General features: G+C 47.7%; 1 protein-coding gene across 1 annotated transcript in view; it reads right to left on the reverse strand.

Annotated features, from left to right (window-relative positions):
• Positions 1-11,730: 11,730 nt before the first annotated feature.
• ercc6l2 (excision repair cross-complementation group 6-like 2) overlaps positions 11,731-17,185 on the reverse strand; it is a 138,791-nt gene continuing 133,336 nt past the window's right edge. The window contains 1 exon segment of the mRNA XM_085984965.1: positions 11,731-13,350. Coding sequence (XP_085841091.1) covers positions 12,291-13,350 — 1,060 coding nt within the window. The 3' untranslated portion in view covers positions 11,731-12,290.

Consider the following 17,185-nt stretch of genomic DNA (forward strand, 5'->3'; position numbering starts at 1 on the left):
ACAGCTGGATGAAGAATGCATTGGCAAGGCCTTGGAAGAAGGTCATTTACCCATTATTTTGCTCAGGAATGGTGTGTGATGTGAGCAACCTAAAGCAGAATAAGCGCTGTGTACACTTGAGGCGATGGTTCCCAAAAACATTCTATACACAGGCCAAATGAAAACAATGCTGTCATTTTCAATTAAGTTGGAAAGGAATTGCATGAGAAACATTTTAATGAACTTTCCTGGCTTCATCTGTCTTGCTGGAGTTCACACCCATATGTAAGAACTCATTGTGAAAACTCATCCGGCAAATCCCCATGCCATTTCTCAACATTGCTAGGCTCAAACATTGTAAGGCAGTGATAATTTAATTTTCCTTCTAAAGCATCAGGTTTTGAATGTGCAAATTCAGCAACACTAAATACTGAATTTAAGAGATTCTGTGGAACCTCCACAATTCACCTGCACTTAACAGAATTCACCTCTGAACTCTTGTCACCTTCTATTGACCCATCCAGTGGAATGTGTAAAAAGTTAAAACCCAAATGAAATTAATGACTTTCCTCCCCATGTGCTTTTCTTCTGCTCTTAAATAAACCTCATCAGGGTACGCTCTATCATAATTTATGTCATTTAAAACTTCTTGAACAACTTTAATTAACTTTGGCATTTTCTTAATTGGATGAAGAAAAAGCAGAGATGCCAAGTTCATCTTATTCCCACTCTGAAGCCCATCAGTTCAGCACAAATAACCAAGAACCAGATTTGCAGCTCCGTGTTTTTTCTGGCAATCAGAGCCTGCACAATTCTTATCAAAAAGCCAAAGTCAGCTGCCTACATTAGTGCCCCATGTATGGAATAACATTGCACAATCTTCAGTGAAACCCAGACCCACCACGATGAGAGTTTTTTCTTTGTTAAAAAAAAAGCTGTAGAGATCAGCACACAAAAATCGCATTCATTCTTTTATGTGTTGAGCTCTATAAGAAAACCATATGTCATGCTAAAACACGTTAACAAAACAAAGCAAAATGGATTGCTTCAGTTTTTTTAGGGTTTAGCTTGTTTAGCAAACAATCGTGTAGAAACCTGTCAATAGATGAGAGAATAATCCATGCCTTTACAGTTTGAACTGCAGAACACCAACCATCTTTTCCAGCTCCCTTATTATTTTTGTTTTTCTAAAGCTTATTAGGTAAAGTTGTTGCTGCAATCAGCCTTATTCACAATGTCCTTTTCAGCTGTGGATAATATGTCAGTGAGCACTCTATACCTATTTCCTTCCCTCTCTGTCTTGAGGTATGCACATAAACAATAATTGCAGGAGTAATGATTATATTTAAAAATGGGCATAATGACCCATAGTTTGTTGAAAAAGTAACGGTATGTGAACGACGCATGCTGTTATTAATGTGCAAATCTACTGGCCAGAAACTTGTGGTGATAAAGAGCTACCCCGTGAATTGCAAATTGCCACAAGTTGTTGGGTGATTTGTATCGCTCCGCCATTAGCTTTACGAACACGGCATCTTGCCCTTAACCTCCCCATGAGTTTCATGAAGTTGCTGCATTTGCACATTAATTGCCCATTAAACACGCCACAGAGTTAAGTCTAGTAATTACCCTTTTAACGATGTGATAATAACTGCCAATCATCCCCTCTTGTTCAGAAAATGAACAATTACTTCAGGTAGTGTCAAATTTTAAGCTTTTATCTTACTTTTCCTTTCGGTCTCTTTTGTCTGCCTCTCTTAATCTAGTCTTTCATTCTTTGGCCTCAATATTAACTCGGAGATGCGTTGGGAGTGGTGGGAGGGAGGGGGGTGGGTTCAATATCATGTGGAAAACCGGAAGAAAGTTCAGTGCATCTGCCATTAGCTTTTTAACTCAGCCAACTCATTAACATTTTACTTCCGGGTTTGGCGTCGATTGCGCGACAGCGGACATGATAAGGACCCACATGACATGATCACAGCTCCAGTAGTTAAAGGGCTTATCCAAAGATGGAATTTGGAGGAATTTGGAGTTGGGAAGAAGAGAAGAACTGTGAGAATGGATTCCAGACAGTCAAAGGCTGCGCCGCGGTTCAATGAAGCCTCCCTTAATGTGCTGCTGGGTGCAGTGAGGAGTCGGCGAGAGATTACTGTTCCTGTTCAACGTGCCCTATTCCAGCGCAAAGAAAGACTACATTTATATAGTGCCTTTCACGACCACTAGACATCTCAAAGCGCTTTACAGCCAATGAAGTACTTTTGGAGTGTAGTCACTGTTGTAATGTGGGAAACGCGGCAGCCAATTTGTGCACAGCAAGCTCTCACAAACAGCAATGTGATAATGACCAGATAAACTGTTTTAGTGATGTTGATTGAGGGATAAATATTGGCTAGAATATTGGCTGGAAGATACTCTTCACAGCAACGGGAGGAAGAAACCTACTGCTGACACTAAGAAGGCGTGGCTGGAGGTGGCACAGGAGGTCAACAACAGGACCTAAGCAGGTCAGGAAAGGTGAGTACAGTTGCACATTCACCTACATCCTGCTGTGCACATCATCCCACCCCCTCATTCTGCCTTCTCAAGCCTACTCCATCACATCGCTCCTCACACCCACTTATCTTGCACATGCACCCATCCTTCTCTTTCTGTGCACTTCTTCACATCCCCATCTAGCCATCCACCACTCCCACTCACCCTCATCCTCATGCAATTTGATGTCTCCCCCTGATAGTCACCCTCACCAACTGCACTGCATCCATCGGGTGAACATATGCCATTACAGTCACTCATAGGTCTGTTCTTTCCATCGCTGCAGGAGGAGAGCACAGTACACCAGGGGAGAGGGAACGAACTGGAGGTGGTCGTCCACAGATTTCCCAGTTCATAAATGCAGTGGAGGAAGCGCTGGAGATCATTGGAGTTTCAGCGTCGCTGGCCGTCAGAGATGGAGAGATGGGGAGCTCCCAGCTACCTGGTGACACAATTAAATATCAGCAACCCACATGTCATACAACACTCAGGCATGTTGACTTGATTTCAACAGCGAGTGAAGTATGATCATCTTCATAATGATAAGTTGCAACTTTATTACCTTGCCAGCACTCATTGATGTCTTTTCTCTCCACTAGGACCTTCATGCCTGCAACAGCAGTTGGTGGAGGTCACAGACGATGATTCCTCAGAGGAGCCGAGTCCTTCTGAGGGTGCACCGTCACAGGGCTCATGCATACCAGGCACCAGCTCAGATACTGGCACTTTAGTGGGGCCAGTTAGACAGGGTTTTCACCTGGTGACTCACACTTCACAAGTGAGCAAGAGCAGATGGTGATGGCAGGGACAGCAGTGAAGAGTCCGTGTTGGAGGGCACAGCCCTCTCCAAGCTCTGCTGAGTTCGACACTGATGCTGTACCTTGGTGGCTGTTGATGAAGAGGAGAATCATTGAGCAGCAGCAGAGAATGTGTGATGCAGTGACAGGCCTTCAAGTAGATTCACCGTAATTGCAGGGAGAATAGAGGAGTCCACCGCAAACATGAGTGGGTTGATGTCGCAGGGCATTGCGATGATGTGTTCTTCCATGGACAGAGTGGCCAGCTCTGTGGGACATCAAATGCTCCAATCAAATGAGTCCATGTTCGCCTTGACCACAGCCATACACACTCTGGATGCCAACATGTCTGATACCTTGAATAAGATGACAGATACCTTAGGCTTGGCCTTACAGTGCCGCACTGACCTGCACCAAAGTGCTCTCCAGCAGAGTGGTAGGAGTGAAATGCGGCTGGGCCATGAGAGGGATGATGGTGAAAGGGGGCACAGAAATGGGACTTCACTCAAAGTGCTTTCACTTCTCACCCGTTGCCCCATCCCCGCAGTCAGTACCCGACATGCTGACTCGATGGCCGAGTCTGCCCCACACAGGTGCAGGTGGAGCAGTCTTTGGCAGCCCCTCATGGGTTCCAAAACCTAGAGGATGACGGCCAAGAGCATCTCAGCAGTCAGAGCATGAATCTGAGCCGCCTGCCACTACCTCTGAAATCACAGTGATTGTAGCATGTAGGAGAGGAAGGAAACGGAAGAGGAAAGCTTTGTAGTTGCACAAGGGTATGCACATGGGTGTATGAGAAAATGTTGTGTTGTGAAGTTTCTGTTGTTTAGTTAAATCACATAAATTTTATTATTTTGCGCCACTTTCCCGTCTTGTCCATTCTTGGTGCTAGGTGGCAAGTCGCCTTTTAACTTGTTTGATGATGACTGTGAAGACATGAATTGATGAAAGAAAGAAAGAAAGACTTGCATTTATATAGCGCCTTTCACGACCACCGGACATCCCAAAGCACTTTACAGCCAATGAAGTACTTTTGAAATGTAGTCACTGTTGTAATGTAGGAAACGCGGCAGCCAATTTGCGCACAGCAAGCTCCCACAAACAGCAATGTGAAAATGACCAGATAATCTGTTTTAGTGATGTTGATTGAAGGATAAATATTAGCCAGCACACTGGGGATAACTCCCCTGCTCTTCTTCGAATAGTGCCATGGGATCTTTTACATCCACCTGAGAGAGCAGACGGGGCCTCGGTTTAATGTCTCATCTGAAAGACGGCACCTCTGACAGTGCAGCACTCCCTCAGTACTGCACTGGAGTGTCAGCCTAGATTTTTGTGTTCAAGTCCCTGGAGTAGGAGGTGAACACAAAAATCTTGGCTAACGGTACCCGCCAGAAACCCAATGGGTACGGTAGCATAATGGTTAGGGTACTGGACTAGTAACCCGGAGGCCTGGACTAATGAGCTGGAGACATGAGTTCATGGCAGATGGGGAAGTTAAATTCAGTTAATTAAATAAATCTGGAATAGAAAGCTAGCATCAGTAATGGTGACCATAAAACTACCGGATTGTTGTAAAAACCCATCTGGTTCACTAATGTCCTTTAGGGAAGGAAATCTGCTGTCCTTACCCGGTCTGGCCTATCTGTGACTCCAGAGCCACAGCCCACTGCCCTCTGAAATGGCCTAGTAAGCCACTCAGTTGCATAAGGTGGATGACCACCACCTTCTCAAGGGCAATAAATGCTGGCCTTGCCTGCGATGCCCACATCCCGTGAATGAATAAAAAAAACCCCCCACAACCTGACTCAGAGGCGAGGGTGCTACCAACTGAGCAACGGCTGACACTGGGGACCAATGGGGGGGTGTTCAAGGGGTGGTTGGTTATTAACAGGACTACTTTGCAGGTCTTCTTCCAGGAGACTGCAGATGCCTGATGCAACAACATGAGCCTTCTGAGACACTGCTATTCAGACATGTCAAGGCAACTCAACCCCTGCCTGTACACCCTGTGTTGTGGGTACTGCCTCCCGTGAGCTTTAACCCCTCTCCTGCTCTGTTCTCTGCTGCTCCCCTCTCTGCTGTCCCGCTACAGGTCTCTCAAGAGCAGGGTGCTGTTGCTGGTGTTGGTCATGTTGGACCTCATTTGAGGTCCAATCTAAGGCAGCCAAAGGGCCACCCATCCTGATGTGATTCAGAAAATCTCCAAAGTGTAGAAAGTAAACTCTCAGCAAAAGTACTTTGGACAAACCCTTTCCCACTAGCAGGTAAGAAAGCAGCTGTGAGTACTGAGTATTTATTGCAGTATTTCCATGAGTTTGATTCAGCCCTCCAATTGCCGCTGTGCTCTTGCCTTGCCATCAATTTCCAGAAGCCCGGGAAACCCCTGGATGCGCTGTTAAATTCAAAAGTGTGTTGAAATATCGCTCCAATTGACTGACTACCATATGTTAATAGGCAACCCGCCTCTCCCGAGGGTGTTGCGCGCAACCAGCCCAATGTGCTCAAGTTAAACGCAGAAGTCAGCGGTTTGGAGCCCGCTTCCCGATGCGCTTGCATTTTTCCTGTTTTCACTGCCCACCCGCACTCCTCCAAGTTTAAATTCCCCCTTTATTTCTTTCACTGTACCTGATTTGACATTGAATTCACTCTAATTTACCCTCCTTCAGTCCTTCCTCTGTTTATTTTTCAATCCTTTAATCTCTTTCCTACATTACAACAGTGACTACACTCTAAAAGTACTTCATTGGCTGTAAAGCGCTTTGAGATGTCCGGTGGTCGTGAAAGGCACTATATAAATGTAAGTCTTTCTTTCCATTGGTTAAACAGATACACTATTTGTCATCAAGGTCCCAGATGCCTTGTTGCCCTCGCACTTCCAGCAACTTTGTGGTCAAAAAACTTTTAAGCTGAAGGGTGCAGGAACAAGTCTAATGGAGCATGCCGTGATATGCTCCACTCCAGCAGATTCTCACTTTGTCTGCACGGTTTTCATGCCATGTCATAAGCAGTGGCAAAACCTGGATTTACCTGTGCTTTAATTTTAAAATATTAAAAAAATCAGTTTAAAGGCATGATTGATAAAGCTGGCATGTGAAGTAATGTCCCTTTTAAAACTGGGGATCACAATCAGAGCTGAGGCAACTTCAATTATTTAAAAAAAGAACAACCATTAGGAACAGCAAAGAAGCATGTTCATTTACCTGAGGTGCACCCATTTCACTCAATTGAGGATCTTAAACTTGCTAAATTTGCACATATACATGTATATATATGGAACATATACATGTATGTTACTTGAAAATAGTTTGATTTCTGCATCACAGCCATATTGGTGCACCTCAAGTCAGACCAGTTTGCCTAGCATAGCATGTTCAGATTAGTGCATGCATATTGGGCTACATAGGCATAAAGTCGCCATTGTCTTGGGAGGAGTACAGATGAACAAAATTACACTGATCCTCTCCCTACAGTGCTACACCCACCAGACTGAATCATTCCTCCTGATAAACGAATTAATCTAATATAGCAGGCAGGATGGATTCTTGGCCTCTGTCCATACTAGAACCTATGGATGTGAGAAGGTGAACTGTGCTAGATAATGGAAAACCAAAGGCCCGATTTTAGCTTGGAGCAGAAATCGAGGTTGCGTGAACTGAAGCGGTGGCGATTCGAGCATGAGGCCATGGGGATTATTTTAACTCCCGGGTCTCATTAACATACTCCGATACTGACAACGCTCGAAGCCGGCGGGAATGATGTCATTGTTGGTAGGCAGGAGTCAGAAGTCCGTGTGGGGTGCAGGGGTGGTCAGGCTGCCATCGGGGTATCATGGAAATGGTAAATGGTCCCTGGCAAGGTAACTGAGGAAGGTGGGGATTGGGTAAAGTCCATGAGCCATGGGAGGGTGGCAAGCTCAGGACAGGGAATGCCAAAGGTATCCTTGTGAGGCCTCCTCACATGATAAATGGAACTTTCCTGGGCCTCCAGTGGCCAGGCTCTTGCCTGCCTCAAGCTTCCACTGGCGAGCTGGAGACTGTGTGTATCTTAGATGGCCCACAGTTAAAACGGCGTGCACGTCCCGATGCCACCCACTACGTGAGACACAGCTAGCTGTCAATGGTTGATGGACTTAGTTACAGAAAACCAACCTTGAACATCGGGACAGCAATGCTAATGGTTGTTATAGAGTGTTCTTGGCCTCAATCATTATGCCTCAGGTGCCTTCCAGACTAGAACAGGGAACATCACCATGCTGTTCCAATGTGTTATCCATAAATGTATCAAACAGACAATAACACTCTCACCTCAGAAGGTAGTGGGTTCAAACTTCATTCCAGCAGTTGAATACTTAATCTAGGCCGACACCTGTTATTTACTGAGAAAGTGCTGCATTGTCAGAAGTGCTGCCTTTCAGGGTAGATTTTAATACTGAGGCCCCATCTACCTGTTCAGGTGGATACCTCAAGGCACTCTTTCAAAGAAGAGCAGGGTATTTCCCACTGCAAAATATAGGTGCATATCTGGAGACAAAAGGGTTAGAAATTTGTTATGGCCACAGCCAGGAGGCCCAAGGTTCATCCGAAATTCAGCTGGCGCCTGCAGGGTAACCTGAATTCAGGAAGGGGTCCTAAAATATGTGTGAGACTCCTCATTAATATATGCAAGGGACCTAATGCCAAAACTCTGCCTGACCCAATATGGGGCGGGACATATTTCAGGCATTTTTGGAGCATGGGGCTTAATCTCATGAACTTGGTCCTTCCCTTTCATCCCCGTTTTCTGCCCAGACACAAGCCACAAGGACTAATATTTACCTCCAAATTATTCACTGCCTCTTGATGCCCCTTGCATACTTAAAGGTAACATTTAAACAAGGCTTCCTTCCATCTTTTGATCCTGGGCTCAGTACATGCCAGTCACACAGATTGGTGGACAATGACGATGGGCTCAGCAATTCTAGTTAGGGTTGCTAACTCTGGTTGACATATTCCTGGAGGCTTTATTACATGACCTCCCGCTACTAACCACCCCTCCCAGTCAGACAGCCTTTTTTCCCCAATCTCCAACATTTCTATAACTAGTAATAGTGTTCAAAGAACATGAATAAAAAATTATGCCTTTATGATTTTTCTCCTAGGTTGCTTGCAGTAATGTCCAAGAGATTAATCTTTAATTCTTGGAGACTCCAGGAAATCTTGGGAGGGTTAGCAACCCTAATTCCAGCAGCCAGCAGAAATGTGGCCAGGCTGTCAGTTCTCTGTAAGATTGTAACTGAAGGGTTCCTGGTGCTTGTACTAGAAACATTAGAAATGCTGCAGCTGCACTTCAATATTCTTTATAAATCCAAAATGTACATATAAACTGCCAAGCTTCACATAACATTTCCCCAGTCTCTGAAACTCTCATCCAATCTGTGTTGTCGTTAGGAACTCCACCCTTTGTATACAGAAGTTCAAATGAAGCCTTAACTATCGCCTGCTGAAGTTCGTTGCTTTAGCATGCATTTGTGAGTTACTAAGATGATTTCTCCAAACCTTTTTGTGCTCTAAGAAACTTCCGGAGTCAATTTTGAGAGACATTTGTCTTTTCTATAATTGCCTGTGGCTACAACCTGTAATTATGCCTCAAAATATACTGAGGTCCAAAAAAGGAGACATGTCAACACTAATTGTAAACTACCAGTAAAGGACATTCTGGAACCTCCTACTGTTCTATGCAAAGGAGTTGTTGCACTCAACATCAGGTGAAAATAACATGCAGCTCTTCTTTCCACCCAAAATAAATCATTTTGATGACAGTGGCCCTTTAATTGAAGGAACAACAACTTGCATTTATATAACGCCTTTAATGTAGTAAAACATCCCAAGGCACTTCACAGGAGCGTTTTCCAACAAAATTTGACGCCGAGCCACATAAGGAGATATTAGGATAGGTGCAGTAGGTTTTAAGGAGTGTCTTAAAGGGGGAAAGAGAGGTAGAGAGATGGAGAGGCTTAGGGAGCGAATTCTAAGGCATAGGGCCCAGGCAACTGAAGGCATGGCCACTAATGGTAGAGTGATTAAAAATTGGGGATGCACAAGTGGCCAGGATTGAAACAATCAAGAGAGAAAACAGAAAGTGTATCTATAATAAAAACATTACTGTCTCTTTTGAGCAACAGTGATTGCATGACCTTTGTAATCGAGTGCTGCTTTCATCCAACTTCATTGGAAAATAGTAAATACAAATAGATTTGCATTGCCTTCTAGCAATTTCATTGGCTGCCAGCATTCATGTGATTGTTGCACTTTTGCAAAGGTTCTGGCCTAGCGGCAATGAAGGCAGGCTGGGTTGTGGTGTTGTTTTGTCAGGTTTAACCTTATACAGTAACCCATTGGTCCCTGGCAACCATGTGACAATTTCTGTCATTCCTCACTGGTTTTGAATATTGTGATTGGCTTGTGGAAAAAAAATGGGGCTGATAAAAATCCTAAGCCATTGGTCCTTGATAACCATATGACCATACCAGGAAATACCATCACATTGACATGACATCATCGAGCACTTTCAACTGCTTATTTTGAGCTATAAACAAAACCTCCCTTCAAAGCTGTGTTACCAGGTTCAAAAATAGAATTTAAGTTGTGAGGGCACAATTCAAAATGTTCTTCCCATTTATTATAAATTAATAGCGATATGTAGTACAGGCAGCTGAGCAATAAACTAACAACTGGCATTTTATATAGCATCTTTAGCATGGAAAAACATTCCAAGAGGCTGAAATAGCTGGAAATAAATATAAATAATGTATTACAGTGCATAGTATAGTAAAATAGACTCAAAAATGTGTTTGTGAGCATTGCCATGGGACATCACCTAATAGGTTAACATTTTAAAAAAGAATTTGAATATAGGAAGTTAAAACTTGTCAGAAAAAAGTAATCAAAAAGGCTAATGAAATGTTGGCCTTTATCTCAAGAAGGTTGAAATACAAAAGTGAGGAAGTGATGCTTTCCTTGTACAGAGCCTTGGTCAGAACTCATCTGGAGTCCTGCGTTCGGTTTTCAGCACCAAGATTCAGGTAAGATATATTAACTTTGGAGGGGGTACAGCGCAGATTCACCAGAACTTAAAGGGTTAAATTATGAGGAGAGATTGTATTCCTTTAAATTTAGAAGATTGAGGGGTAATCTAATCGAAGTCTTTAAAATGATAAAGGGATTTGATAGGTTAGATATAGAGAAACTATTTCCTCTGGTGGAGAAATCCAGAACAAGGCGACATAATCTTAAAATTAGAGCTAGGTGTGAAATCAGGAAGCATTTGTTCATGCAAAGGGGAGTGAAAATCTGGAACTCTCTCCCCAGATGCTGTGTCAATTGAAATTGTCAAGACTTGGAGCAAAGGCGGGTAAATGGGGCAAAGGTGGATAAATGGGGCAAAGGCGGGCAAATGGGGCAAAGGCGGGCAAATGGGGCAGAGGTGGGTAAATGGGGCAAAGGTGGGTAAATGGGGCAAAGGTGGGTAAATGTAGCGGAGGTGGGTAAATGGGGCAAAGGTGGGTAAATGGGGCAAAGGTGGGTAAATGGGGCAAAGGTGGGTAAATGTAGCTGAGGTGGGTAAATGGAGCTGAGGTGGGTAAATGGAGCTGAGGTGGGTAAATGGAGCTGAGGTGGGTAAATGGAGCTGAGGTGGGTAAATGGGGCAAAGGTGGGTAAATGGGGCAAAGGTGGGTAAATGGGGCAAAGGTGGGTAAATGGGGCAAAGGTGGGTAAATGGGACAAAGGTGGGTAAATGGGGCAAAGGTGGGTAAATGGGGCAAAGGTGGGTAAATGGGGCAAAGGTGGGTAAATGGGGCAAAGGTGGGTAAATGGGGCAAAGGTGGGTAAATGGGGCAAAGGTGGGTAAATGGGGCAAAGGTGGGTAAATGGGGCAAAGGTGGGTAAATGGGGCAAAGGTGGGTAAATGGGGCAAAGGTGGGTAAATGGGGCAAAAGGTGGGTAAATGGAGCTGAGGTGGGTAAATGGGGCTGAGGTGGGTAAATGGGGCTGAGGTGGGTAAATGGGGCTGAGGTGGGTAAATGGGGCAAAGGTGGGTAAATGGGGCAAAGGTGGGTAAATGGGACAAAGGTGGGTAAATGGGGCAAAGGTGGGTAAATGGGGCAAAGGTGGGTAAATGGGGCAAAGGTGGGTAAATGGGGCAAAGGTGGGTAAATGGGGCAAAGGTGGGTAAATGGGGCAAAGGTGGGTAAATGGGGCAAAGGTGGGTAAATGGGGCAAAGGTGGGTAAATGGGGCAAAAGGTGGGTAAATGGAGCTGAGGTGGGTAAATGGGGCTGAGCTCCAGATCAGCCATGAGGGGCTGAATGGCCTACTCTTCTTCCTATGTTCCTAATACCTTTAAACAAGTAGATCATAACTTTTGAGAAATCAATCTGACACTTGCACAGAAAAGGAGTTTATTGTTTTAGAGTTCATATATGTGAATGGATTTTCAGCTACATTCATTAAAAGGTGCCCTGCACCAGAAAGCTTAATATTGTCACCAAGGAAAAAAGAATGGTACAAACTGTAAAGGTGCAAGACAGTCGTGCGTCATGCTCCCTCACACTGACAGTTCTATTGTTTCCGACAGATTCACAAGCAAGAACAACCAATGCTGCGAAACAGCAAGTGACATTCCATATATACTTACAATTAGTACAATAAAAAGGACATGATCTCTCTATAAAATTAAGGCTGTGCATCCATTTACTAAAAATGCTAAATGATAAAATCAGTCAGACCCCGAGAGCGATAAGTCAACTAATATAAAACAAGTATTAGCTGCAAAAATGTCCCAAATGGCCGGCTTACAACAGTATGTTATTGAACCTCCTTACCATAACCCATTAAAGCTGCTGTCCTTTGAAATGCAAAAATCTTAGCTTTGAAAAACAAGCAGAAACACATTTTTGTACAAGATTTTTTAAAAATGTATTGTATCTCAATCAATTAAACTATTATTCATTTGTAGGATTCTGCCACTGTTTCCCATCCAGTGCTTTAGAGTTCTGCTTCCACAACTGACAACCTGCCAAAGATGTGCCAGATGTTGAAGCACTGGAGTCATTCTCTGGATCACCTTTTTTCCACAAAAACTTCTCATTCTTTTTCCAAAAGGAGTCATCCCATTCTTCTCCACTTTTCTTTGATTTCACAGGTGCACGTTCACATAACCTCTCTATCACAGATAAATCTGTTAGTGTACTGATATACTCATCGGTACTTTTATTGAGAAAATCCCAGAAATCTTTAGGCTTGCTTTTTCCTTTTGGCACATGCCCAGAAGCCTTTTTTGGCTGTGCCGTAAGGTTTTTCTTTCTGTCAAACAATGCATCCAGTATTGAGGTGTCACCAAGCAGCTCTGTGATTGAGCCAGTTTTGGATTGTGTTATTTCTTGGTTGTTATCTGACTTGCACTTTGACCCTTCTGCTGGTGGCCTTATCTCTTCATGACGTTGCTGAAGTTTCACAGTCCCTCTGGAGCTTGTCTCACTCCTGTCTGGTTTACTCTTTGAGAGTGCAGTAGTTGAAGAACTTGAATAATCCATACAGATTTTACTGTCAACGCCTTCAGTAAAATCACTAGAAAAGGATTTGTCTGCTAACACTTTATTAATTTTTATATGAGGCAGTCTTGACTTATAGTCATGTTTTTCTGAACTAACTTCACTTTGTCTTTCAAAACACACAGCTGATTCCTTCAGATGTTTTTTCCTAAAACATTTTGTCCTGCCACCTGATACTCCCCGAATCAAAGGAGAATTGATTGATTTTTTATCCCTACTGTCAGAATGGTCTGTGGCCATACAGACCCTTGACCTTTCCACTGTGACATCACTCTCAAGTTCAGATTTTGGGGGCCCGACTGGCAAGATGTCTGTCAGCTCTGGATACTGGGTTGTGTAAAAGTCCCTCAGCATTGTCAGCCGGTGCTGCGAGGTGCTGCTTAAAACATGCTCTGCCAAATTTTCCACAGAGGCCATGTTGAAGTACTCAGCCATTTCAGAGAGTTGTTTTCTGTAACAGAAAGAAAAACTATTCAGTAAACAATTCAATATTTAAAGGACAGCATTACAATGGGAAGATGTTATTTCTTTAAAATCTCTCAAGAGGTGATACTGCCTAAATCACTGCACCTATCTTCTGCCCTCTTCCCCTTCCCCCGAACAAAGGCATGGCATTACAAGTTGGTGAGACTCTGAAGGACCACTTAGCTGATGTCAGCCAATGGCTTAATCAGCAATGCCTCCATCAACACATTTGCGGATGCTGATCCAAAGACACAAGCCATTTTCTAATTCAGTACTGGCCGAGTATTGCTGAATGTTTGCCTGGTATAAACTAGAAAGTGATTGGCTGCTTTGTGTTGGAATCTGGGAATTAAAAAGTACATTGAATCTTGTTGCATCAGTGAAAGTACTTGCTGACCAAACTGTGCCGGGCACTAGCTGAATGTTATTTCAGTGTCTTCCTAACCTGATATGTTGTGTTTCCCACGGGTTATTTGGAACTGATTGAAAGAAAGATTTATCCTACCAGGTGAGATGTTTCCCAAAGATTTTTTGTTGGAGACGTGGGGAGGGGGAAATAGTTACATAAACTGAAGGTCATTGAGATTATGTGAGATTTTTCAATTCTACATTAGTATCACCCTTTCACCCACTGCACAAATCCAATATATGGTCTTAATACTTCCATCACTTTGCTTTTCACATCTTATATATATAAACGGATACTTCTTTCTGTCTGTCTATCTGTCTGTCCTTCTGTCTGTCTGTCTGTCCTCACGTGTGCGTCTGTCCGGCTATGCGCTCGAAAGTTACAGAGCGTACCTACGCGTGCGTTACGTCGAAAGAAAGCTTACCTTTCCGAAACGGTGGTAAGCGTATTTACGTTTCGGCCGGACAAAAATCACGCCCGCGGTATCCGAAAAACGTTTAGAATTCCGCTCATTAGCATCTCATTATCCGCTCATTAGCGACAGAGTGACCTCGAGGTCGACCAATCGTACACTGGGTTCCTGGCGCGTGCGGCCGGGCCCTCCTACGGTCGAGTGATGGGACGATTGACCAATCCTACGCTTTGGTGACCTGACGGTCGACCAATCGGTGCGTGTGTGGGCGGGCCTTATCGTTCTGAACCGAGGTGAGTCGCCACCATCTTGATTCCAAACTTTTCCTTTCTTTTTCCCGCTTTCTGCGTCTTTCAAAAAAACGTTGCTTTTAAAACACATAGGCCTAGAAATTGGGTTGTGGGTTCGCCAGGGCTGTAGCGCCAGAAATTTTGCGCCAGCGTTAGTGCGGCAGCGCCCGACGAAAATTCGGTTGCGCCGGGCCCAGACGGCGGCGGGCGCTAAAGGAGGGTTTTAGCGCCTCAAAACGGGCGTTCAATTGGGTTTTCCGGCGCTAATCCCCTGCTGCGGCACCCGATGCGGTGCGGCAGGCTGGGGAACTGCAGGCCTCCTCCTTCTGTTAAGGAGGAGCTGCCTGCAGCCGACAACTGACCGGCGGATTCCCCCGACATCTGAGCCCAGCACCTCGGGGAAGTGCCGGGCTCGCAGCACACACACATCAGGGCCGCGGGGGGGGGGGGTGATGCAGGAGTCCGGGAAGGGAGGTGCGGGCAGGCGGCCGCCGGGAACGCGGCGGCCGCCGCTCCACCTTTATGCGCCGGCGCAAAGGCGTGTAAGAACCCTTTCCACAATCGTTGGTTGCGCCTGCCACGAGCGAGGCGGGCGCAACTGAATTTGGGCTTGGGGCCGGGTTACCACGGCAACCGGGACGCTGCGCACACCGATGACGTCATCGGTGCCGGCGCAGCGCTACCGGCTAACGCCGATGGTAAGGCCCAAGTCAATTTCAGAAACGGCTATAATTCCAGCGCAATGCCCTCCAGCGCCACTAATTGGGCGCTAACCCCACTCAATTTCTAGGCCATATTGTTTTAAAAAAAAAGATTTAGAAAGTAATTAACTTATCTAATCTCATTAATTTTCCTACCTTTCCCCGTTTTTCCAGGTAGGCCTCGAAGCCTCGGCCTCTCCTCCGCACCCACGCCCGAGCTAGGCACCTCCCGGCCCCAGTCAACAAGCGGACCCCGATCGCCGCCATCTTGTGAAGGCTGGAGGGGTGGGCCTCAGCCGAGCGCCGCTACCTTAGTAAAGTGTGCGCGCGCAGCAGGAGCAGTTGAGACGCGGCGTCTCGCTCTGTTCCCCGCTCGGCTCGGGCAGGGCTCTCAGGAGTGCTGATCTCGGGCGGGGCTTGGAGAGCGGGAGGGGTTACCCCGGCAACCGGGCCCGCCGGCCGTCTCTCTCAGCCGCAATCGGCGCTCTTCAAGCCAGCTCGGGAGGGCGGGGCCATGTCAGCGCATGGGGCGGCATGGAGCTCCGTGCAGCCATCGCCGGCGCTGGGCTCGGGTGCTTTGTGGCCTGCGGCCGAACAGCGGCTGCGGACCTCGAGCTGACCGGGGCGCTGGACTCGGCTGGGCCATGTCTTTGCGGGTGTTCGCCTTGGCCAACGGCATCAGGGTGACGGCCGAGGGAACGCGTTCATCCAGGTGCCGAGGCCCGGGCCCCGGGGCGGAAAGAGGGATTGGAGCGGGGGATGAGGGCTCGGGCAGGGGAGAGGGCTCGGGGGGAGAGGGAGAGGGGGGAGAGAGGGAGGAAGGGGGTAGGGAGGTGGTGAGAGGGAGGAGGAGGGGGTAGGGAGGTGGTGAGAGGGAGGAGGGGAGAGAGAGAGGGGGTGGGGGGAGGGCAAAGAGAGAGGGGGTGGGGGGAGGGGAGAGAGAGGGTGGGGGAGGGGAGAGAGAGAGAGAGAGAGAGAGAGTGGGTGGGGGGAGAGAGAGGATGGGGGAGGGGAGAGAGAGAGGGTGGGGAGGGAGAGAGAGAGAGGTGGGGAGGGGAGAGAGAGGGTGGGGGAGGGGAGCGAGAGAGGGTGGGGGAGGGGAGCGAGAGAGGGTGGGGGGAGGGGAGCGAGAGAGGGTGGGGGGAGGGGAGCGAGAGAGGGTGGGGGGAGGGGAGCGAGAGAGGGTGGGGGGAGGGGAGCGAGAGAGGGTGGGGGGGAGGGAGCGAGAGAGGGTGGGGGGAGGGGAGCGAGAGAGGGTGGGGGGAGGGGAGCGAGAGAGGGTGGGGGGAGGGGAGCGAGAGAGGGTGGGGGGGAGGGGAGCGAGAGAGGGTGGGGGGAGGGGAGCGAGAGAGGGTGGGGGGAGGGGAGCGAGAGAGGGTGGGGGGAGGGGAGCGAGAGAGGGTGGGGGGAGGGGAGCGAGAGAGGGTGGGGGGAGGGGAGCGAGAGAGGGTGGGGGGAGGGGAGCGAGAGAGGGTGGGGGGGAGGGGAGCGAGAGAGGGTGGGGGGAGGGGAGCGAGAGAGGGTGGGGGGAGGGGAGCGAGAGAGGGTGGGGGGAGGGGAGCGAGAGAGGGTGGGGGGAGGGGAGCGAGAGAGGGTGGGGGAGGGGAGCGAGAGGGTGGGGGAGCGAGAGAGGGTGGGGGAGGGGAGCGAGAGAGGGTGGGGGGAGGGAGCGAGAGAGGGTGGGGGGAGGGGAGCGAGAGAGGGTGGGGGGAGGGGAGCGAGAGAGGGTGGGGGAGGGGAGCGAGAGAGGGTGGGGGGAGGGGAGCGAGAGAGGGTGGGGGGAGGGGAGCGAGAGAGGGTGGGGGGAGGGGAGCGAGAGAGGGTGGGGGGAGGGGAGCGAGAGAGGGTGGGGGGAGGGGAGCGAGAGAGGGTGGGGGAGGGGAGCGAGAGAGGGTGGGGGGAGGGGAGCGAGAGAGGGTGGGGGGAGGGGAGCGAGAGAGGGTGGGGGGAGGGGAGCGAGAGAGGGTGGGGGAGGGGAGCGAGAGAGGGTGGGGGGAGGGGAGAGAGAG

The sequence above is a fragment of the Somniosus microcephalus genome, chromosome 1 (genome assembly GCF_052327205.1).
Source record: "Somniosus microcephalus isolate GS21.2 chromosome 1, FLI_Smic_1.0, whole genome shotgun sequence".
Taxonomy (NCBI): domain Eukaryota; kingdom Metazoa; phylum Chordata; class Chondrichthyes; order Squaliformes; family Somniosidae; genus Somniosus; species Somniosus microcephalus.